Source organism: Mirounga angustirostris, unplaced genomic scaffold (genome assembly GCF_029215605.1).
Source record: "Mirounga angustirostris isolate CCGP_5_RB_7025 unplaced genomic scaffold, mMirAng1.0.hap1 SCAF_2, whole genome shotgun sequence".
NCBI lineage: Eukaryota > Metazoa > Chordata > Mammalia > Carnivora > Phocidae > Mirounga > Mirounga angustirostris.
In genome coordinates this window covers 152,619,259-152,644,435 of record NW_026991710.1, presented here as the reverse complement: position 1 = coordinate 152,644,435, position 25,177 = coordinate 152,619,259, and the positions used below count along the sequence as shown (strand labels likewise).

Below are 25,177 nucleotides of genomic sequence, written 5' to 3'. Positions count from 1 at the left end.
CCCAGGAAGAGTGGGCCCTCCCGGACATACCTCAGGGAAAGTTGTGCAGAGATGTGATGCTATAGAGTATTAATCACCTGGTCTCCATAGATGAAGTGAAGTTCTATCAGCCCAGAGAAGTAAAGTGAAAATATGCTGCCCCCTCTTGAGTGGAAGGGTCAATACTGGACCCAGAACTGTGTCTGATACCTCACAGAAGAAAAGAGTGGATAAATGAAGCCCAGGTGTTCCATGGGAGCCACGTGACCAGGGGTGCACGGGAAGCCTCAACCAGCTGCGTTAAAGTCAGAGTTTTGTGGATGCAGGAAAATGTCTCCTGTATTGATACTACATCCCAGCTCTGCCTTGTGCATAAGGCTGACCATGTGGCTTTAATTCCCCAGTTCCATACAAGAGAAAGACAAACACTCCCAGAAACCTCCCAAGGACTAAACCTGATTGTGAGAGCATCGTAAGGCCAGGCCTGAAGGGAGAAGTAGTGGCCTACAGATCTCTCCCAGGGATATCTAGAAGGAAATTAATTTTACATCAGAAGACTAAGGAATGGCTGTGTACATCCACATGAAGATTTGGAACAAGTCACATATTTATTATAATAAAATAAATTAAAAAATCCAAAACCAAACTGCAGAACATCCAGATCAAAGCACTGCATAAATAACAACAAAACATTTGGGGAATTGAGAGGGAAGAGAAAAATATAAAAAAACAAAACAGAGCAAAACAAACAAGCCTACCCAAGAAACTGCCTTAGCTCTAGAAACCTATTCAAGAGTCCAAATTTAAGATAATTTCTTTAGATTAAGAGAAGAATATACATTTATTACTGCCAAAGTCTTTAAGACCTCAGGAGAACAAAGCAATAGTTCATCCTGAACTCCCACGGGAGAAGGATGAGGAAGGAGAGGCAGAGTGAATGCTGGGAAGTGTGTGCTACAAAGGAGACTTTCATAGGCCAGGTACCAACCTTTTCCAGCCCTGTCAACAAGAAGGAATTTCCATTGTGAACATCACAGGCTTCAGGGAATTGACTGAGTAGAAATTACCATTTTTTTTTTTTTAAGATTTTATTTATTTATTTGAGAGAGAGCATGAGGGGAGGCAGCAGAGGGAGAGGGAGAAGCAGACTCCCCGCTGAGCAGGGAGCCTGATTCAGGGCTTGATTCCAGGACCCTGAGATCATGACCTAAGCTGAAGGCAGATGCTTAACTGAGCCACCCAGGCGCCCCACTAATTAATTTTTTTTTAAAGATTTTATTTATTTGAGAGAGAGTGAGATAGAGAGAGAGAGAGCACACAATCAGGGTGAGCAGTAGACAGAGGGAGAGGGAGAAGCAGACTCCCCACTGAGCAGGGAGCCCGATGCGGGGCTGGATCCCAGAACCCTGGGATCATGACCTGAGCTGAAGGCAGACGCTTAACTGACTGAGCCACCCAGGCGCCCCCACCAATTAATTTTTAAAATTAATTTTATTTCTTAAAAAAAATTATTTCCAAGTTCTAACTCAAAAGAGATTCTCAATCTGAGACATAACAATGGGATTCTGAGGGCTCTATAAACTTACAGTCTCCAAATAAATGCAAAGTCTCGTGTAGGTGTGCAGATATATACAGTATATTTTAGTCATTCTTTTTTCCTTTTTTTAGATTTTATTGGTTTAGAGAGAGAGTGCATGAGCAGGGGGAGGAACAAAGGGGGAATGATTCTTAAGCAGACTCTGCACTGAGTGTGGAGTCCGATGCAGGGCCCAGTTTCACGACTCTGAGATCATGACCTCAGATGAAACCAAGGGTCAGAGGCTTAACTGACTCAGCCACCCCAGGTGACCCTATTTTAATCATTCTTATCAGATTTTTGGGTCCAGGCTTTTGGGTCCCTGGCCCACAGAATGTTAAGAGCCACTGCCCTAAGGCAGAAGTTCCCATCTGGAGCCCTTGCTTGCAAGCCATCTCTCTTCTCATTGTCCCTCACAGCCACCACCCACCTTGCAAACCAGAGAACCACCTGTCTGGGCCTCAAGGCCAGGAGGGCTGAAGCAGTGGGATGGACAACTTTCTGGGTCTCTTTCAACAGTCAGAAGAAGGATGGGAATAAAATCAAAACAATAAACAAACCAAACTTAAACCTACTATCAATAGTAACAACAACAACAAAATATCTACCACACAATACAATTTTTTGTATTTCAAATCTCAACCTTAAATGGGAATCAGTGTCCTGTTAGTTTCTAAAACTAACCCAAAATTCTGTAGCTTCCCATGTCCAGGTATATGTAGTTTTGTTCTATTATGCTGGTGATTTTCATACCTAAAACTCAAGTCCTACCCCTGAAGTGAGGCAGCATAGCCAGGAAGCTTTTCAAATAATGACTATCACGTTGTTTTTTCAACCATCATAATAAATACTATATATACACACACACACACACACATATATAAAATAAATAAATATATATAAATAGAGTTGGTGTGCAAATGTAAGTTCACAACCCACAAGCAAATCCATTAATTTGATTCCTAAGGCCAGGAAGGCTTGGGCTCTAATATTAACCAAAAGTGCTCACTAGTTACAGCTAACGCATTTATGGGATCTATCCAACAGCCACCATCTGTTTTGTTCTATTAGTTACTGTCTTTAAACTGTGTCCTATGTCCTCTTTTTGGGCAGAATGCACATCTATTTGGAGTAGATGTTTTTCAGGAAAAAAAATTTTTTTTTTTTTAACTTAAAATAATTTAAACATCTATGAGAAAACAGATACCTTCTCGGATATCCATATGATGGAATACTAGGCAGATATCAAACGTGTGGAATACTAATGAACTGAGGAGTGCTCATTATATAGTTAATGGGAAAAAGCAGAAAAGCAGGCTGCAAAGGGTTATCTCTGGATATTAGGATTATCACAATTTTTATTGCTTTCTCTGAGATTTTTGTATTTTCCAAAACCACTACAATACAAATTAATCTTCTAATCAGAAATATAAGGAAATAATAATACCTTAAAACAAAACAAAAATTCCACTAGAGTTCCCAACAAGATATAGTCAACATAAGCCGCTGGCCCTCTTGTAGAATCTAAGCTGAGAGAAAGCACAGAAATAAGGGCATCTGACAATTTTGAGAAACTAAACCACCATGATGAATTCCTGGGGAAACCATGGGTGCTGGAATGGGAACAAAATGGCAAGCAAGAGCCAAAGAGGGCTGAGCACTGCAGGAAGAATACAGGTTGGCAAGGAACTCTGTCCTTTTCTCTCTCCTCCATACTACCACTGGCAGATTGTGGCGGGCTCCAATGTACTGTGAGGTAGAAAATACCAGAAGAGTGGGATAAGTGTTCAAAAAAGGTATAGGCAGACCTTCCAGCCCTTCCTTGCTCCCTCATACTATGAGGCTAAGTGGTACAAGGCTTAGGCTTAGTGGTAACAAGTAAGGAAGACAAATTCTGGGGAAAAAAAGCAGTGTCTAGAGCAGAGGTACAAAAGGATTTCCCTGAAGGCCAGCTAGTAAGAGCTGACAGGGAAATAAAACAAGATCACCGAGGAAAGCAACACCTACTAAATACAATAAGCTAAAAACTGACCCTACATGGAGAATTAATAAACTAGATGGAACAGTAGAATATGCATTAGAAAAGTCCACACACAAATAAAAATAAGTAAAATAAAAATGATTATGTATAAAAAAACACTTGAAAATATTATGTATAAAAATACAGTCACTGCCATAAAGAATTCAACACATAGGTTAAAGAGCAGTATGTATATGCGTATGTATTCATTCAAGAATGAATTCATGAGTTGGAAGATCAAGTTGAGGAGTCTTTTCAGGAGGTTTCAAGGAGATGGGGGGAAAAAAAAGAGAGAGAGAGATGGAAAACACAGAAGTGTCAATACCTGTATACTAGAAGTTCCATAAGAAGAATAAATAATTTTAACAACAATTAAGAATCCTTCTGTGTTAAAGGAAATTGGAAGATTTCTCAAAGTATTATAGAAAAAAAAAATACACATTTAAGATACATCACAGTAAAACTTAAGAATGCTGAAGACAAAGTGAAAATTCTAAAAGCAGACCCCATAAAGGAACAAATCTAAAGTAACACAAAGCTCTGGGGCACCTGGGTAGTTTAACCAAAAGAACCACCCAGGTGCCCCAGGACTTTGCAGTTCTTAAGTTGCAACAAGGGCACAAGTGGAAAAGGAAGAAATACTTTCAAAACTTTATAGTTTCAAAGTTCTTTTCCTTGAATTTTGTATCTATCCAAGCTATCATTTAAATGTGAGGAAATATTAAAGATATTCTTAGTACTTCAAGGCCTCATAAGGTTTACCATTTTAAGACCCTCTTGGTGAACATTCCTCAAGTACTCCTGGAAAAAGGAAAGTAAATCTAGAAGGATTATGAGATACATGGGAAGTAAGGTTGAAAAAAAAAAACAAACTCAATAAGGTTCACTGTTATCTATAAATAAGCAATATATTCAGTACTCTATGTATATTTTAAATAACCCAGAACTAAAATTCCAGACAGTATGAACATGGTGGGAGGGTGGGGGGGGGAGAGGAAGAGGAAAAAGATGGCAGAGACAAGAGGAAATGTGGCTTTGGAGGGAAAGAAAAAGATACTGATAAGTTCAGGATACTCAAAGGAAAAATAAACTAAGGAACAACCCAGAAGAATAAAAATCAAATACATGTGTTCAAACTTACATTTAGCCATCTAAAAGAAGGGAAGAAAGGACAGGGGAAAGAATAAACTAAAAATACCATGAAATAAGATTGCAAAAATAAGCCCTTGATACAATAATAATTACAGGAAATATAAATAGTTTCATTGGGGCACCTGGGTGGCTCAGTCGGTTGAGCGTCTGCCTTTGGCTCAGGACATGGGGTCCTGGGATCAAGCCCTGTGTTGGGCTCCCTTCTCGGCGGGGAGTCTGTTTCTCCCTCTGCCCTTCCCCCTGCTTGTGCTTGTGCGCTCTCTCTCTCAAATAAATAAATAAATAAAATATTTAAAAAAGAAAAAAGAATCAGGGTGCCTGGGTGGCTCAGGTCGTTGAGTGTCCGACTCTTGGTTTTGGGTCAGGTCATGATCTCGGGGCTGTGGGACTGAGTCCGCATCAGGTTCCACACTCAGCGGGGAGTCTGCTTGAGGATTCTCTCTTCCCCCACTCATGTGAACGTTCTCTCTAAAATAAGTAAATAAATCTTAAAAAAAAGAAAAAAGAAAAAAATCTCTATGTTGTCTACAAGGGATTCACTAGAAAAGGATACAGAAGGAATGAAAAGGGATGGAAAAGAATACCAGGCAAATACTGAAGGGGGAAAATGTCTCTTGGCTTTTAATGCAGTTTTGATAGAGAAAAAAAGAAATCAGCATCCTGATAAAACATAATGATCATGAACATATATACCTCTGATTATACAGCTTAAAACTATAAGAAGCAATAACTGGTGGAAGTATAGGGAGAAACTGATCAACAAATAACACATCTTTTCAGAAACTGGAAGCTAAGCAAAGATATGAAAGACCAGAATAACATAATAAACTCAAATGAATACATACATATAGAAAATTTTTCATTCAACAGTAAATACAGTCTTTTCCAGCATACACAGAACACTTAAAAAACAGACTATGTTTCAAAATAACACTTCAGTGAATTAGTATACTCTTATCCAAATGCAAAAGGGAGAGAGAGAGAGAGAAAGAGAAAAAGAAAGAAAGAAAAAGAAAAAGACAGAAAGAAAGAAATCCAGAAACATTTAAGTATGACTTGAAAAAAGTCTCTCATCTAACCCTAAGTCTAATCATATTGGATGGACTAGAAACAAAGGCAAGCACTATAAAACAACCTTTGGCTACTTACATCATGAACATATGAAGGAAATTATGATATACGTAGAGATGACTGACAGAGCACTACGGATCAACAATTTAACAGAGTTAAATGATACTGAGAGAAACTCATAGCTTTAAAGTACACTTACTGAAAAGCACAGAAGGACGGAAGCAAATGAGATAAGTATTAAAAGAAAAGCAACAGAGTAAACCCAAAGATGGCAGGAAGGAAATAATAAAGGGCAGAATAGAGAATGAAAATGCAACAAAAACAATTAAAAGCAAAAACTTATTCTTTGAAGAAAATCAGTAATGCAGACATACTGATCAATTTATTCCAGGAGCGTATTTTAAAAAGAATAAATTGTGATCAAATAAGACTTATCCCAAGACTACAAGGACAGTTAAATGTAAGAAAAGCTAGTATAATTCACTACATTACTGGTCTAAAGGAAAGAAATCACGTGATCATCTCACAGACTCAGAAAAGGCATTTGATAAAGTACAACATCTACATTTGATTTTTAAAAAGCAGAAAATTGGGGAGAAACTCCTCACTTGATAGCTAAAAACAAGGAGTAAGCCATCCTATTTAATGAAGAAGCTACCTAAGCATTCCCTTTACAATCCAGTATAGACAAGGCCTCCACTGTCATCACTTCTGTCTACCTGGGACTAGAGTATGTAGTTGTAAGACAGGAAAAAAGAAAGAAAAGATAAAAGGATTGGAAGAAAAGTGACACAATTGTTACTTCTTTGCAGATAATATTACCATCAATAGATAAACATTAGAATATAAGAATTCAGTATGCTGTTGAATATCAGATCAATCAGAAAAATGAATACTGACACATTCTGCTCAGTAAAAGCTAGCTCTCTCCTTCCATTTGGGATGCTGTATTTTTATGGGCCTCAATTCTCCTCTAACTCTCCATTCTTATTCAAGATCATTTTTCTTCCTTCCACTTTCTATTGGTAAATGTTCCCCACAGCTCAGTTTTTCCCTTTCAGCTCTTTACATACTTTAAAAAATCTGATGCTCCTCCAATTTGTCTCCAGGCTTGCCTTCACATCCAAGTTCCAGTTCTATATTTTCATCTGTCCCCAGTGTTCACTCAAATTCCTATTCATCATAGCCACTACCCCCTCCTAAAACCAGAATCCCCTCTGCCAACTCCTCCTTGTCGACTGGATTAGTGTCATCATCACCATTCTCCGTATTATCTAAGCATGAAATCTGTATTTTTCCTTCCCTGAAGACAGAAAGCAATCAATAAGTATTTGTTGAATTAAAGACCTGCCAGTGTTTTCTCTGTCACTCCATTCTTACCACGTCAGGCTTAATCCAACTCCCCACTCCCCTCTGCTTATTAGCTTATTAGATCACTACAGCAGCCTATTCTTCCCAGTTCGGAGGGTTCCACTCAAGTAGGTCAGTGGTTGGCCTTTTTTGTAAAGTTTAACTCTAAAGCAGAATTTTGCTGTTATAGTGTGCAAGCAACAATACACAATCCCTAACTAAATGGATGTGGCTGTCCTGCAACAAGGTATTATTTACAGAAACAGGTGGCAAGCCAAATTTGGTCCATGGGCCATAGTCTGCTGACCTATGAAGCTGACTATTAAGTTTTTCCAAATCTAAACTTTTCTTATCCCTGCTAATTCAATATTGAATCTAATTATCTGGGTAAAAGAAAATCTAATTCATTATTATTATTTTTTTACATACAACACTGGTTGCCAGCTAGAAATTAAAATGAATTACTTAGGTATGTTGCTCATTACTTTCAAGACCTTATTTTCCCTTTAAATTTACGAACCTTGGAAGAATAATTTACTGGAAATTGCATCAGTAGTAGGGTAAAGGCTTTGATCTAAGCAGGACAAATCAGAAGAGTTGGCAGCCAAGTAATCTTTCTGTCTTTTACAGAAGAATATATCAAGAATGATAGAAGCTGCCAATAAAGTATTTTGATTCAATGAGGCAGATTAAGAGGACATTGATGGGCTTTTGATTTCAATAAGCAGGAAAGGCCCAGAATTCTGCTAGCTATAGGAAAAAACAGCAACTTGGCCCCTCTAGACCTTGAGATGAAACTTAATTATAAAAGGTATGAAAAAAGCCACTACAAAGTGGTAGCTCAGATGCATCTTATTTTTTTTTTTATTTGCAACTTTAAGGTCAGTTTATTAAGTTCAATGATGAAAGCTATCAGAAGAATATTCTCCTGAAAATTATTTTTTCTTAGAAAAAAAGAAAGAAAAATCAACACGTCAGCACAGCCACAGATGCTGTGGCAGTCACACCTCTCTGCAGATGGGGATAGTCCACTAGTCAGTCAAATCACTCTCTGGGTCAGCAGGATTATAGTCGGGATCATCCTCATCATCCTCTAGCTCCAAGTCATCCATTTCTTGGAACAGAGATTCATCTACCTTCACATTGTTTCCAGCATCTTCCAAAAACTGGGTATCAGATGTGTCAAGACTATGATCTGTTTCAAAGAGCTGTTTCCCACTTAATTTATTTTTTCCTGCTTGTTCTTCTTCTTTCATTCGTTTCTTTTTAATTTCCAAGAGCTCTGCATCAAACTTGGCCTTCCGACTTAAGAAATTCTCAATTGTAACAGGAGTGCCATGAAATAATTGCTTTTCAGCTTCCTCTGCCTCTTTTTCTTTTTGTTTCTTTTCTTCTTCTCTTCTAGTTTTTATTTGATCTACTATTTCATTTAGTTTTTCTTGCACAGCTGTCACTAAAGTAAAGATCATCACCATACCAAGGTTTTCTTCTGCCTGTAATGCTAATAGTTTTAAAATGTCTGAGACATCATTATCTTCTAGATTTTCCTGGGAGAATATTTCATAAAGAGGAGCTTCATCTGGGTATTTTTCACTGTATGTAAACTTGAGGGTAGTCTGGACAGTTTCATCATTTTCTCCAGCCTCAGATGTCACAGTAATGGTGAAACTGGGTGGATTTTCTGATAATACTGTGAAGGAGTCGGGGTAAATGGACTCCAGAGCCTCCAGCTCATTGCGCTGCTCCCTGCCGTAATCTGTCATCGTGGCCCTCGCTGCTGCCCATGGACCGCCCAGCCACCCAGGCGGCGCGCTGCAGCTGGAACCGCGGCCGCGCCAGGGGAGCGGGCAGTGGCCGGACGGGCGCAGGTGCAGAGTCCCCGGCTGGGAGGCTCGGGGCCCAAAGCCAGGCCGGGCCTGCTGAGCAACAGCCCCACACGGGCCTCCGCCTGCTCTCTAGTCTCAGATGCATCTTATTCTTCTAGACCTACAGCAGTCATTTTTTCCCCTTTATATTAAAACAGGATATGGACTTCCCCAAGTTATCTACATTTGTACCCATCCAACAGCTAACTATCTAATCTTCTCTGCCCCTCCCTTACAAACATGGAAAGAATCAGGATTTAGGAAATGAACAATAATACCTAAAAAGGAATAAAGAATACATTTGTAACAATGGTTATGTACTTAGCTACTTGCCAAATAAGATTGTTAACGAATGATGGACTTAAAATCTTCCAATAGCTTTCCTCTACACATTAAAATAAAATCCAGGGGTGCCTGGGTGGTGCAGTTGGTTGGGCGTCTGACTCTTGGTTTCAGCTCACGTCGTGATCTCCGGGTTGTAAGACTGAGCCCTGAGCTCAGGGTTGTGAGATCGAGCTCCGTGCTCAGCATGGAGTCTGTTTGAGATTCTTTCTCCCTCTCCCTCTGCCCCTCCTGCTTGTGTTCTCTCTCTAAAATAAGTAAATCTTTAAAAGTAAAGTAAAATAAAATCCAAACTTCTCATCACGGTCTACAAAGTTCCATATGACCTGGCTCTGCTTATCTCATGGACACCCCTGCTGACTATACTCAGCATGCTGCAATCACAATGGCACTCTCTGCTCTTCTGAACACGGAATCATGAGCTGGGACTTTGCCTGTGGGTCACCACTGATTCTCTAACGCCTAGATGAGTGCTTGATACATAGTAGACCCTCATTAAAGAAATGACTAACATTTGCTGAGTAAATGAGTGACCATTTCTGTTCTATATCAGGCTATGGTAATTGGAAGTGGTGGAAAATCTCAGAATGCTAGAGATGAACCTAAAGACAGCAGGATCTTACAGAGGAACTTGCAATCCTAAATACTGGGACATGAAAAATCTAACTTTCATGAAGATTATCTACAGAACATAAAGTTTCAGTTAAGCAAGATAAGCTCTAGAGATCTGCTATACAACACTGCACCTATAGTCAACAATAATGTATAGTACAAAAATTAAGAGGATGGATCTCATGTTAAGTATTCTTACCATAACAACAAAAATTAAAAAAAATAAAAGGATACATGTAGAAACCAAAATTAGGAAGATTTAAAAACAACTGATGATACTCTGGATATATTATGAATTTGGGTTAAATAACCAAAAAACTGAGTTGTTAAAAGAGATTTAGAATTACCTGGGGATGTGTGGTAAGTAAGGAGGATCCAGAAACATATGATACTTTCTCATAATGGGACTGGATAATCCAGTTGGAGCTTCCAAGGGCATAGCCTGAGCTTAGCGGAGTCACCTGGACTGCACCAAAAAGCTCCTAGAAAAGAACCACAGTAAGAATATGGGATGAGCTTTCAGCAGTACAGTCACACCAGATAAGTCTTTGCAGGAAAAAACCCCAGAAATACCTTTATCCACTTAGATAAAGAAAATTTAAAGTAAAACAAAGTATAAAATAAAGCAAAAAAACCCCAAAACCAAAACAAAACAAAACAAAAAATGGAGACCATATGGTAGACCCAGAAAGCAATCCTAGTCTTTACTTGCCCCCTCTCTGGTTTCAGCCACATGTACCACGAACCCAGGCCTGACTCATCAAAAGACAGAGAGAGACGATAGATGACCAGAAAGGCCAAAGAGAAAATTACTTGGGTTTTCTTTTCTTTTTTTTTTTTTTTAAAGATTTTATTTATTTATTTGACAGAGAGAGACACAGAGAGAGCAGGAACACAAGCAGGGGGAGTGGGCGAGGGAGAAGCAGGCTTCCTGCCGAGCAGGGAGCCTGATGTGGGGCTCGATCCCAGGACTCTGGGATCATGACCCGAGCCGAAGGCAGATGCTTAACGACTGAGCCACCCAGGTGCCCCTTCTTTTTCTTTTTTTAGGCTAGGCATTAATCTCTTGGTCATTCTATACCGAGGGGCTCCGGGCACAAGTTAACAAAATGGGAACCCTTACTATCAGGTCAAAGTTCAAAACTTATACTTGACAAATTGCTTCTTGATCTGTTATATGCTGTTTCCTATTTCACCTGTCCAAAACCTATAAAGTTGCACCCACTATTCTGAAGTGAATAGAGTGAGATGTCTTTCTCCTGATCATTACAAGCTGGCCAAGAGAAGGCTAACTAATGCTGGGGAATGTGAGTGTTAGGAAAGAACACCAACAAGAACCTGGAGGATGGAGGATAATGACTGTCTGTCTTTTCACCTCATACTTGTACAAGATTCTCAGTGACTGAATGGCTAAAGAAAGGGAACTATAAGATCCTCCCAAAGGGTAACAATATGAATTGGAAGCATTCATGCATCACTTAAAATCATATTAACACTCACAATTTTCTGAGAATATCCCACCAGCTGGATTTTGCTAAGGGCAGAGTTCACCTCTTGCATCGTATAGCATCTTCTCCAGGTTGATACTTCCACTGCGTCCTTGAGTGGAGAAGGCAACAGCCTGTAAATGCATCACAATACCAACTTTTTATGTTATCGAGGATTCCTTTCAAGTAATTTGTCCATTTCATCTAAGTTGTCCAACTTACTGGCATAGAATTGTTTATAGGATTCCTTTATTATCATTTTTATTTCTGTAAGGTTGGTAGGACTGCCCCTCTTTCATTTCTGATTTTAGTAGTTTGAGTATTCTTTCTTTCGTCAATCTAGCTAAAAGGTTTGCTAGTTTTGTTGATCTTTAAAAAAAACACACACAACTTTTGTCTATTCTTTTTCTATTTTCTATTCTGTTTATCCAGCATATAGCTGGATACTGTGTTCTTCTTTTTTTTTTTTTTAAATCTAGTCTGGTCATCTCTGCCATTTGGACTATTTAATCCATTCACATTTATTATTGATACAGTTGGATTATGTTTACCAATTTAATTTTGTTTTCTCTGTATCTAATGTTTTTTTTTGTTCCTCTGTCCCTCGTTTACTACTTACCCTTTGATACTAAGTGAATATTTTCTGACGCAGCCTTTTAATTTCCTTCATGGTGTTTCACTATATTTTTCTAAGTTACTTCCTTAGTGGTTGTTCTAGGGCTTATCATATACATCTTAACACAGAGCATTTTTATATGACATTTCAAATTCTCTTTCCTGTTCATGAATGATAAATGAAATACACTTCATTCATGGGCCTGCAAAGCTATAGAAAAGGACTGAGTTAAACACAGTTGAGGCTTGGCATAAAGGAGGAAAATAAAACACAATTTGTGACTTTTCTGATCAGCATCAGGAGTATCCCTTAAAACAAGCAAACAAAACTCTGTTATTAGAAAAACACTGTGTCATTTGCTCTAACAGAATCAGGAATAGACCTGGGAGAGTGACTTCCCTGAGCTTCTCTGTTTAAATAGGTCAAGGAACTTCTGGTCAACTGAAAAGTGTGCATTAGCTCTGCTCTCTCTCCTGAAATACCACTGAACATAGTAAAGGGCTTCACACACACACACCCCTTCAAGACAAAGAGAATGAAAGAAGCAACAGCAACAGCATTTTAGAAAGTGGAAAGTAAAAAGACAAATAACTGACTTAGCAGACACAGGAAAATTTAATTCAAATTAATTTATGCTACAGAACCCATAAAAAGCTCAGCAATTTGAAACAATAGGCATGTCTGGAAGTGAGGTTGAAGGTGAGCCTAAAAACAAGGGGATTTTCTGGAAAAAAAAAAAAATACTGGTAAGAAATAGAACCTTCCAGTTCTCTTCACCTATTCCAGAGAGCTCAGCAAACTGTCTTTCCCCTCCCAGGCATGTTGCTAGAGGTTATTCTCTGGAGAAATTAAAAATGAAAGTCTAGACTAGGGGAAACCATCAACAACTAGCAGCAGCTTCGTTAATAAGCAGAAGTTTATATACCAGAGTAACAATTTTCTTCTCTTCATATGGCTCCCAGAACACTATCACTCAGGCTTATATCCTCCAGGGTAGGTGACTGAAAGAAACTTCTCTGAAAAATTTGATCTGCACCAAAGAAAAAAATCAACTAAAAGATACTGACACTGGAGGTTTCAGGATAAAATGGCTCACCAGATTACTTTATGGTAAAGTCTAGAATTCAACAAGACTTAACTCATGGCACACAGACTTTCTAATCAGTTTTTGACTGTCCAACTCCTAAACATGGGCCAATAACCAAGGATCACCATATACTTGAGGGAAGTCTCTAAAATGATAAAGGCCAAAACAAATGGAGGGAGGATGAGAAGAAATAAATTAGTCTGGTAGAATAAAACTTTAAAAAATACTACCATTACTATCCTTAGAGAGATAAATAAGACTAAGAAATGAGAAGTGATTTCTATTAAAAAAAAGAGGAGCATTAAGAGAATAAAAAAGCTCTTGGGCAAAAAAATATGATAGCACACAGACAACGAAAGCATGCCAACAAAACCTATCAAAATTTCAAAATAAGTTAAAAACATAAAAAAAATTATACAAGACACAAAAGAGCCACATAAAAATCAGAAAAGCTTCAAAACAAGGTGATAGAACTTAATAAAGAATTAGAAATTTGAAAAATCTTTTCAGAAATGAAGACTAATAGAAATATGAGTGGATAAACACACAACAGCTAACGCCATAAGAACAACACAGGAAGTAAAGATTAAATGCTAAAAAGAAATGAAGAGATAAAAAGAATTTGAAAGAAAGTGGCCGATAATGAAGACAGGCATGGAAGAAGCAACATACAGAGAACAGCAGTCCCTAACAGAAATCCAAGCAAGGGAACAGAGCAAATACTAAAAACTCTAATTGCTAAAATAAAAAGAGGCTTGAAATTACATACTGAAAGAACATACTGCATACCTGAGAACACTGACCCAGAAGAAGTAACACCAAATATATTCTGGGAAAATATTTACACATTTAAATAAACTTTTGGGCAGCGAGGCGAGAAGAGTGAATGACTTACAAGGGAAAAAATATGATACCAGAGTTTCAACAGCAATGCTGTTTTACTCAAAGAGAGTAAAATATTTAAGACATTCAAAGAAAGAAAATATAAGCCAAAGATTATACAATTAACAAAACTGACTTTCAAGACTTTCAAGCACAGATAAACAATTATTAACTTGAAAGAACTCAGGGAATATTGTTCTCATGATCCCATCCTGATACATCTTCTGAAGAATGAGCTTCAGATAACCTAAATGACTATAGAAACATTGATACATCAGCTGGTAGTGAGCATTAAACATATAGTTATGTAGAAGTAAGACCAAATGAAGATTAAAAGAGAGAAAGGATAGTATGTAATGGCTGTATGTTCTGATAATATAAATGTAATAGGAGCATGAAAAAAAAAAAAGGGAAGGAAACACATATGCTCTTTCCTCCAAATGATGACTTAGAAACAACGACCAATCCAGGAGTAACGAGCATTGTTAACAACCAGAATGGGAGCTTAAAGTTCCATTTCCCACTAAAAGAATACAGAGTTTTTTAGAGAAATGGGTGATCCCAGATTTAGGGTAGGGAATGTACAAGAGGAGTCTTAAACATCCTGTTAAAGTACATAGCAAGGAAACAATCAAAGGGTACAAAGGTCACAATAAAAGGACACAGTGGACAGCACGAAGAGGCTCACTGTCCAAAGATGGGATAATCTGAGCTGCAAAAAAGACAGTATTGCAATGGGTCAAAATCCATGATATATGTGTCAGAGTGGGCTGTAATTAGATTGGGACACAGAGAGGGGCTTTTGCGTTATTGGAAATATTCTATTTTAGACCTGGTAGCAGTTATAAGGATGGTTGCTTTATAACAATTTATTAACTATATATTGTTTTTTTTTTTGTTTTATATTACAATAAAAAAGTTAATTAAAAAAATAAAAAATGTATGCCAAAATAAGAAATTATGACAGCAGAAATGAAAAACTCATGGATAGGTTGGGAGGTAAATAGAATTTCTCAGGCAAAAGAGCCAACAAAAACAAAGAGATGGAAGAGGACAGAAAAAAAAATCTGAGTTCCAGTCCAGGAGGTTAAACATCTAAGTAGTGAGCGTTCCAGAAAGAGAGAACACAAAACATGAGGGAGAAAATTTTAAAAATAAACAGAAAATTTTTTTTGCCAACATTGAAGTTCTTGATTTTTTAGACTGGGGGTCAGCAAACATGTTTTGTAAAAACCCACAGATGTTTAAGCTCTGTAGACCACAGTCTGTCACATCATTCAACTTAGCTGTATAATGCCATAGACAATATATAAATGCATGAGTGTGGCTATGTACCAATAAAACTTTACTTATAACAACTGTGGCAGGCCAGATTTGGCCCATTAAACAGGGGCTTGGCCACAGTTGGAACCTCTGTTCAAGATGGTAAGGACCCACTAAGTACTCAGCACAGGAGTGAAAACTGTCCTTTATTAAGACACAGCATCATGAATTTAAGGAACAAGAGGATTCTTAAAGTTTCCACAGAGGAATAAGTGGGGTACATAACAAAGACCTAGACTCAGAATAGTACTGGACTTTTCAACGGTATTTGTGGAAGCTAGAGAAAATTGTATTAAATCTGGATTTCTATCCATTGGAGGGTGAGGGTAGAACAAAGGCATTTTAGACATGCAGGGTCGCAGAAAATTGACCTCCTGTGCACTCTTCCTCAGGATATGCCTGGCAAAATGAAGGAACGAACAAGATAAAGACCCAGGAAATGGAGGTTCCAACGGAAGATAGAGGTGAAGATATCTTCAGGATAATGGTGAAGGAAATCCTAAACTGAGAGCCAAGCAGCAAACCCAAGAGCAGCTGGGATCAGACTGGGGAAAGAGAGAAGGCTCTGGGAGAGGATTTCCAAGAAGATAAAATTGTTACAACACCCACTGAGTTTGAACATACTGAGGAGAGACCTGTACAAATGGCAGAGAGGTTGGGGATAAATTAGTAAGAAGTAGGGTGCCTGGGTGGCTCAGTTGGTTAAGCGACTGCCTTCGGCTCAGGTCATGATCCTGGAGTCCCGGCATCGAGTCCCACATCGGGCTCCCTGCTCGGCAGGGAGTCTGCTTCTCCCTCTGACCCTCCCCCCTCTCATGTGCTCTCTCTCTCAAATAAATAAATAAAATCTTTAAAAAGAAAAAAAAATTAGTAAGAAGTACATAGGAAACTAAGCAAATAAACAAACAAAATCATCATCAACTCAAGGGAAAACAAAAAGTTGTGCAAGAAAGAAAAAATAATCCTAACAATGTTATGTGGCCAGTGAGTTGCATTTATACAGTCAAAATAATGAAAACACCGAATAGAGGTTTAGCTAACCTAGCATATGGATCACGTTGTTCCAATTCTCTTCATCTTTGTTTCTCCAGCAACAAAGTACTAATAATTCTCCTCTTTACCTTCTGCATAAACAGACACATGAACATTTTATTTCACTTATCTGTCCTATATACACTGGATTGCTTTAGGTTTTACAATATTTATTCAATAAATATTTAGCCCTGACTATGGACATAGCATTGAAGTCCTGTAAGGGATATAACAGGAACAACATAAAGGCCTCATAAGGAGCTTAAGTCTAGAAAATTTTTACAATGGTACAAGGCAATAAAGAGATGTCAAAAGCCATGAGTCATCCCTGCCTGCAGACTTGCCCTCCCTCACAGAAGAGTCTAAATGATATATTAAAAATGCAAATCTCAACACAAACACACACCTCCTCCCCTCCTTCACTTTAATGGCTTTCCATTAAATTCAGGATAAAATCCAAGGCTCTTAGCATGACTTTATAAGGCCCTTCTTTATCTGGGTCCTGCTTCAGCCTTTGTTCTATATACTGAGCTATAAACAGCTCTCTCGGTGCCAGGCTCCCTTGAGCAGCTGGGGAGTAACGTACCCCGTCGTCTTCTTCAGTAAGTGTGGACAACACTTACTCCTTTAAAATCTAGACCACTTGTCACTTTTTCTCAGGGCTCGTGACAGCGGACAAGGCCAGGTGCGCATCCTATGTGATCTTTGGGAACCTAGCCTGACTGTGTATCAGAGACAGGGAAGTGGCACAGAAGGCCCCTCTGGACGGCTACCGGTGGGGGCTGCTGATACCGCTTCTCTTCTCCTTCCACATCCCTGCTGACTCTCTGCCAATGGCTTGGAGGAAGGAGAGGTTTCTCTCCGAGGCACAGGATGGAAAAAAACAGGATTTACAGACTTGTCTGCATATAAATTCCAGTGTTAGCTCTTCACCTTTGAGCTCAGTTTACTCATTTGTGAAATAGGGAGAGCAGCACCTTTCTCTTAGAGTTTTTCTGTGAGAGGTAAATGACAAAATGTATGTGAGTGTCTGACACAGAACAGATGCTGAATAATGATAGTCTTTAACAGCCCCCCATCCCCCAGATGCAGCCACCACAGCTCCAGGAATATATGCAGTTTCCCACAATACCATGGTAAATAAACTTCAACCCAGGGTGAATTGCAGCAATGACTCTGAACTTGAGTGGCCCAAGCATTGCTCTACACGGTCTCAAGGAAAAACCTAAGCTACTCTCCTTCTTTAGTTCCTCCTTTAAATTCCTCGGGATCAGGAAGACCCATGGCTTGGCCCCCTAGAGCTGACCTTCATTAAAAATAAAGACTTCCTACTTTGGGCAGAAGGGTTTCTTAACTTTATGCCAGAGCTGGAAGGCTATTATGGGAGTGGCCTGAGAGGGTGGGGAGGAAGAAAAGTAACACTTGCAGCCCAACCACATCTTTCATCCTAGTTGAATTTGTGTTACACTGTCCTCAGCTTTGCCAAGCTGCTGCAACTGAGTCACCTCTGTTAGAGGTTGAGCAAAAAATCATACACAAAGCTAGATTAGACTCTCTTCCCTTCCCTTCTCCCTTCCTTTTTCTTTTCTTTCCTTCCTTCCTTCCCTCCCTCCCTCCCTCTTTTTCTTTTCTTTCTCTCTCCCTTTCTTTTCTTTTAAAATTCTTGATTTAAATTTAATTTAGTTAACATATATACTGTATTATTAGTTTCAGGGGTAGAATTTAGTGATTTATCAGTTGCATATAAGACCCAGTGCTCATTATATCAAGTGCCCTCCTTAATGCCCATCACCCGATTACCCCTTCCCCACCCACCTCCCCTCCAGCACTCCTGTTTGTTTCATAGAGTTCAGTGTCTCTTATGGTTTGCCTCCCTATTTTCATCTTATTTTATTTTTCCTTTCCTTTCCCTATGTTCATCTGTTTTGTTTCTTAAATTCCACATATGAGTGAAATCATACATTTGTCTTTCTCTGACTGGATTATTTTGCTTAGCATAATACCCTCTAGTTCCACCCACATCATTGCAAATGGCAAGATTTTATTCTTTTTGATGGCTGAGTAATATTCCATTGTATATATTAGATCCACTTTCTTTACTATGCTCCTTCTTCCTGTCCCTTGACACCCAGTACTGCCATTACCCAAACAACACCTGGGCTTTACTTTCTTCCCTTGATGGCCCTCCCTTGCCCATCTAGGAAAATGTCCTACAAAAATTAAGCAGATTAAAATCTGGAGAAGTCTTTCTAAAAATGAGGCATTTGGCTAATGTTTCCACTCTCCGTTAGAGATTAAACAATCATATATTCAACCTCCAGAATAAGCCAGCAAATGCTCTGAGCCTTCGGTAAGGGAAAAAGGGAAGACCGAAGATGTGAAATGTTTACTACTTCAGTCTTCAACAGTCCAGAACCTACTTCTAGAGAAATTACTGGAGTGTTTCAGGTAGGGAAACAATTTCCCTAAGCCAAACAAAGGACTTGTGAAAAATTCAGATATATTTCAACTTGGATCTTTTCTCATCTTCCCTTCAGGGTAAATGGCATAGAAATAATAAATTTATGTTCTGGAGAAACTAAAGAAATCATCTGTTTATAGAGAAACATTCATGATGATTTTTAACAACAGTTTAGTGTGAAGCATTGTTGGAGAGAACAGCCTTGTTATATGCATATCATATTACTTACATAGTATCTTTTCGCATTTTTGTATCCTCAGCATTGAGCGTGCCCAACACAAAAGACACTCAAAAGACAAAACATCTGTTCATTTGTTGCCCCAGGAAAAGTAGAAACAAGTGAGCCAATTATTATCAAGTTCTGTCTGCAGTGCACAGGTAAATCTGGCTAGAGGTGAACCCTATGACAGTGTATGAGGAGGTGAAAACTTTCGGGAGCCAGAAGAGGAAGGCTGTGCAAGTCCCAATGACTCTGGTCTCGAATCTGACCAACTCAGTGTAGGGTTTTGTGGCTGGCAGCTCCGGACATGGCTCTGAAGGATCCTCTTGTATTCACCCCCTTTGTGTGGTCCACTCCCCTTGAGGGGGCGCTGAACCTAGGGGTTTGCTGCTAGTGAAGAGAATATGACAAAAGTGAAGGGATGTCACTTCCAAGATTAGCTTACTAAAGACTGTGACTTCCATCTTGCCCATATTCTCTCTCTTGCCCTCTTTTTTTTTTTTTTTTTTTTAATTTGAGAGAGAGAATGAGATAGAGAGAGAGCATGAGAGTGGGGAGGGTCAGAGGGAGAAGCAGACTCCCTGCCGAGCAGGGAGCCCGATGCGGGACTCCAGGATCATGACCTGAGCCGAAGGCAGTCGCTTAACCAACTGAGCCACCCAGGCGCCCTCTCTTGCCCTCTTGCTCACTCTGATGAAACTGCTGTGAGGTCCTCTGTGGAGAGGTCCACACACAGGGGCCTAAGGCAGGCTTCAATCCATCACCCCTGTGAGTGAATCCTTCCGAGGAGAGCTGGAGATAGCTGCAGCCCTTGTAAGAGACCCAGAATAGAAAACCCAGTGTTTTTTTAATAAGTTACACTTTTCTGGGCCATGTTCTAGTACAGAAGCCATGTTTCAATACCTTAACTAAGTTTGGGCTTTCCTGAGGTCTCCTCAATGACATTTTTATAAACTCTAATTGTAGAACTTCTGCAGAAGGGTGTTCTTCATATCCAATTTAACTCTGATTTTTGCTTATTTTCATTGCAATATTGAGCAATTCACTTAACCTTTTCTTCTCACCATATTTCTAAACTGAGGGTAAAATACTTCCTTCAGACTGTTGTGAGGACTATAGCAAATGAGTAATTATATGTGTGTATATATATATTATTATATATATGATAATCAGTGCTTTATGAAATTTGGCTTTTTAAAAAAGATTATTTATTTTAGAGAGAGAGAGCGTGAGTGGGGGAAAGGGCAGAAAGAGAGCAAGAGAAGCAGACTCCCCGCTAAGCACAGAGCCCAACACAGGGCTGGATCCCAGGACCCTGAGATCATGTCCTGAGTGAAATCAAGAGTCGCCACTTACCCAACTGAGCCATCCAGGCGCCCCTGAAATTTAGCTTTTTTATGAAATTCAGTGACTTTAACATCCCCCCTAACCTTTATGCTTAAATTCTTTGAGTATCTTATTCTGGTAACTTATACTGACTACACTACTTTCAGATTTAAAACTAATCATTTGTCATTTCTCTATTTGGAAATATCCAGAGGTTTCATTTTTCATATAGGTTTGGTGCCAAAATTTTCACAATTTTGGTTAATTTCTTATCAGCTAGAGAAAGGATTTAAACTAGGAATTAGTCAAATATACTGTTGGCTTTTTCAAAAGACCAAAGTTTCAATATTCTTTTGTACAATGTTGATTTCCAATTCTTTTTTTTTTTTTTTTAAGATTTTATTTATTTATTTGACAGAGAGAGAGACACGGCAAGAGAGAGAACACAAGCAGGGGGAGTGGGAGAGGGAGAAGCAGACTCCCCGCTGAGCAGGGAGCCCGATGTGGGGCTCGATCCCAGGACCCTGGGATCATGACCTGAGCCGAAGGCAGACGCTTAACGACTGAGCCACCCAGGCGCCCCTTGATTTCCAATTCTTTTCTCTCCTTCCTGGCGTGCACTGGCTGATTTTAACCAATCCAGTCACCTCTCAATCATCATCCCATGTTGCCATGTTTTTGCCCATACCCTTCCCTTAGAATCCTCTTTGAAACCCTACTTAATCCGCCAAGCCCAGGTTAAGTCTTGCCACTTAGTACATAATCTTTGCTTGACAAACTCCCTGGGGACTATGTCTTAAACTTTTTTGGGCCTTTTCCTGAAAACTTATCACGATGCCAGGCACTCGGCAGTTAACCAACAAATAAGTCGTCTGAATTCCCAATTTATACCCACAAATTCCTTTTGCTAACACCCTTTTCTTACTCCTTCGAGATATTTAGTCAGTTTGTCACTATTTCCTTCTATCTCCTAACGTTCTGTCTAACCTAGCTTTCCCTAAAATTCTGCTTATGCTTACTTGGGGCCATAATTATAGAGAGGCATTTATAGAGCCATCTGAAGCCATTAAGACTATTGGCTGATTCAGGATAAGTTGGATAAGGAAACCCAGTGGAAACTAGTTCTAGTTTTTCTGGCTTTCTAATTTATCAAAGTCAAGTTCTCAGAGTCTAAATGTTTAGTAAGTACTTTCTAAAAGATTTCACTGTTTTGTTTTTTCTTATCACACTTGAGTGCTTAATCAACTTTCCCCCAGTGCCCTGACATCATGCCAGAGTTCTGCTGTCTCTTCTTCTATCCTACCAACATCCAACAAGCAGCAAAGACCATGTGCTTGTGTTAAAAAGTAAGACTTTTTAAGTCCACAGGGACAACTTAAAAAGCTTACAGATAAAACATTGGCTGGGTTTTTCCTAAGTGTGTGATGAATGAAGGAATCTGCAAAATGAATGTAAGAGCAGAATACAAAGAATATAAGAAGCAGAAGTCTTTTTCCTCTCATTACAGCAAAGTGCGCTTATTAATATACATGCGGATGGGGTGGAGTGGAAATGTCTTAGCAGAGTGATGACCTTTATGGAGTTTACCAAAGTGGAGCCTGATAATCAAGCATTTCTCAATATTAACTTGAAACTATATAATCCCTGATTTTTGTTTTAGATCAATTTATCTTTAAAAAGGACAAAGGCGATTGCTTAGGCTACCAAAGCACAACAGAAACAATTCTCCAGAGTACCTAAACTACCTCTGCTTTGATTCTATTCTTATCAAAAACCCCCCTCTTATCTATAACTTAATCTCTTAAGTGAACTTGCTGACCAGACCAGAGCGTCCTAGATAGATGAACCTTTTTAGTTCTGGAGCCAGGCAGATGTCTCAGTATAAAGTAATTAAATGGGATTTTTGTTTGTCAATCAATATCCTGGGAGTTTAGTTAGCCCAAATCAGTCCCTCAGAGGCTAATCAACTCTGAGTGAAATGAAATGATTAAGTTTCTGGAACTGCAAAGCTCAAGGACAAGCAGTGATGACCTCATCAAAGTACCGCCACTCTATGAACGCCGGCTGAAGGAGCCTCTCTCCCTTAGACATCTTTAAAAACTATAACCTAAGTGAACTCAGAGATACTTGAATTCAATTCCCTTGTTTTACAAAAAAGGAGATTGAGTCCCAGCGTCTGGATGACAGTGCTAACAGGAGAGCAACAGTGGGATTAGAAAAATGGTTTTCCTTCTCTTATACTACCTTGCTTTCTTCAGGAAAGGTGGCGTCTAAAGACAAATTAGGCTGTGGAAGGTAGATGTGTGCTGATTACTGAAAGGGTGTTATGTGAACCAAGTGTATCATTAAAGGGGAAAAGGATGCTGGTGTTTATAGAGCACCTACTGTGTGCCTGGCACTGTTTTAAGGACTCTCATGCTGATTTAGTCCTCACAGCAACCCTGCAAAGTTGCTAATATTATTCTTATGTTATAAATGATGAAACAGAGCCTAGAAGAAATAAACTGCTACAGCTACTAAGAAGCAGATATGAAATTTAAACACTGGTCTATTTGATCTCCAAGCCCATAGTTTTATTTTTTTTATTTTTGAAGATTTTATTTATTTATTTATTTGACAGACACAGAGAGAGAGAGAGAGAGTGAGAGCAGGAACACAAGCAGGGGAAGTGGGAGAGGGAGAAGCAGGCTTCCCGCCGAGCCCAGGATCCTGGGATCCTGACCTGAGCCAAAGGCAGACGCTTAACGACTGAGCCACCCAGGCGCCCTATGCCCATAGTTTTAATTTTTTCCCTACCATATAGTTAGACCTGGTAAATTCCTCTATAAATACCCATGGAGCATCAGAGCGAGGAACTTCAACTATGTCTTCTTTCATGTCTTCTATAAGGTATGAACCCACATTTTAAGCTCTGACTACTGAAAACTGCCATAACATTTCAGCCAGGAATATATCGGTGCACAATTCCTTAATGCTTGCAAGAGGGTTATGACAATATCCTGTAATGATTTATCCTTAATTATAACTATAGATTTCTAGTCTTATACAGAAAAATCCTACCTGCTGGTTTAGTTTCTTAAGTGGAATATTCCACTTTAAATTTTCCTATTACAAACCCTAAACTTTAATGTGGGTATGAGAAAGTCAGAGACTCAAAAATTACATTGCAAAGGGAGTCTCCTTTTCCTACCCTTCAAAATCTCTTTTTCAAGAAGAGTAAACTGCAGCATCAAAATGAGGAAGAAAGATGGCTAACTTCTAAATAAATCTCAAGGAGCAGTGTCAACCAAGGCAGGGAGTCAGACAGCTGCCAAAAAACAAGAGTAATAGCTTCTTTTGGTATACATACTAATACTAAATCAAATGCTAACTCAAACTAACTTCAAATGATTTAAGAGAATTTGTCAGGTCCCTTTGACCAATGAGTCTGAAAGATTTTAATTTATTATTTTCTTTAGTTCGTGGTCTTATTAAATAACTTAAGCTACTAAAATGCATCAATTCTAGGCACTTAACCAAGAGACAGCCTGTGTAAAGTTTAAGTCAAAAACCGAGGGCTTGAGTCTCCAATCCAACTCAAGAGGTGTTTTGCTTGGATCATACAGGATTTTATTTTAATGTGCGAGCCAACATTTTAAAAAGATGGAAAAAAAAAAATCACATTTAAAACATCCAAATTTTGAGTTTCTCTTAAAAAAAGAAAAAAAGAGATTTGGCAGCAACGGGCTCACGTTTCCATATGGCCATAATCTGCTGAAGCTGTGTGTCAACTGCCCCTTTAGATGGGTGTGGTCGCTGGTCCACAGTTACCCATAGTCCACCTCACTCCTGTATTTACCTTCCCTATCCCCGGAGACATCGGAGTTTGTGATCCCTACCTGAGACCCCTCTTGACAAGGTGAGTACAGGAATTAAAGAGGAAAAAAAAAAAGAGGGAATGAAAAAATAAGACATAGCTCATATCACTTGGGAAAAATGTCAATGTAACAGACAGCAAAAAAAGTGTTTCTCAATTTAGTTTTGCCACAGTACTTTGGGACACTAGATAGAAACTGGCATGTGACAGAGAGAAATTTTAAAGTGATGTAAATCCTTCGGCATAAATGTTATTCAAATGAAGCACTTTTAGTATTCTGGCCCAAGGTTAAATTCTAGGTGAGTATTTCAAAAGAACTCTTCTGTCTCACGTCATTACAAAATAGCTCTTCAAATTCCTCTACCACTTGTAATATTTATGCTGAGTTTATCCAGGAGAAAAAGAGGACACAGCTTCCTTAGTTTGGTTCTCTAATACTATAGCATATTCTTTCCAGTAATTAGACTCTTCTCTTTCTCTCTAATAAATGTGGCTCATCTCATGCTCAAAAGCCAAAACAAAATACTTGACCAGAATCAGAAATATGGTTATGATACATGAAATAAGGAAATCAGGTCTTCTCCAATAGTGCAGGTTATTCTCTGTGCTCCTCTACCAAGTTAGCTTCCAGCAGTTTCAGATTTTTGCCCACCAGGTGGCGAGATAGCAAGTTAGGTTTTATCGCAAGGAGCACCCTTTTTTAAAACAAGGATTTTTGGGAAGCCTGGGTGGCTCAGTCGTTAAGCGTCTGCCTTCGGCTCAGGTCGTGGTCCCAGGGTCCTGGGATCGAGCCCCGCATTGGGGTCCCTGTTCGGTGGGAAGCCTGCTTCTCCCTCTCCCATTCCCCCTGCTTGTGTTCCCTCTCTCGCTGTGTCTCTATCAAATAAATAAATAAAATCTTAAAAAAAATAAATAAATAA

At 39.0% G+C, this 25,177-nt stretch overlaps 2 protein-coding genes across 7 annotated transcripts in view; both read right to left on the bottom strand.

Moving 5' to 3' along the window:
• INTS9 (integrator complex subunit 9) overlaps positions 1 to 25,177 on the bottom strand; it is a 116,071-nt gene that overhangs the window by 36,263 nt on the left and 54,631 nt on the right. For all 6 annotated transcript variants that reach the window (XM_064585328.1, XM_064585327.1, XM_064585330.1 and 3 more), the window contains 2 exons: positions 11,468 to 11,588; positions 10,315 to 10,449 (listed from right to left, as the gene is read on the bottom strand). In XM_064585328.1, coding sequence (XP_064441398.1) covers positions 10,315 to 10,449; positions 11,468 to 11,588 — 256 coding nt within the window. The remainder of the gene's footprint in view (positions 1 to 10,314; positions 10,450 to 11,467; positions 11,589 to 25,177) is intronic.
• LOC123848064 (RWD domain-containing protein 1-like) lies at positions 8,024 to 9,137 on the bottom strand. Its single transcript, XM_045880083.3, has one exon. The coding sequence runs from the start codon at positions 8,909 to 8,911 to the stop codon at positions 8,180 to 8,182; it is 732 nt and encodes a 243-aa protein (XP_045736039.1). The 5' UTR covers positions 8,912 to 9,137; the 3' UTR covers positions 8,024 to 8,179.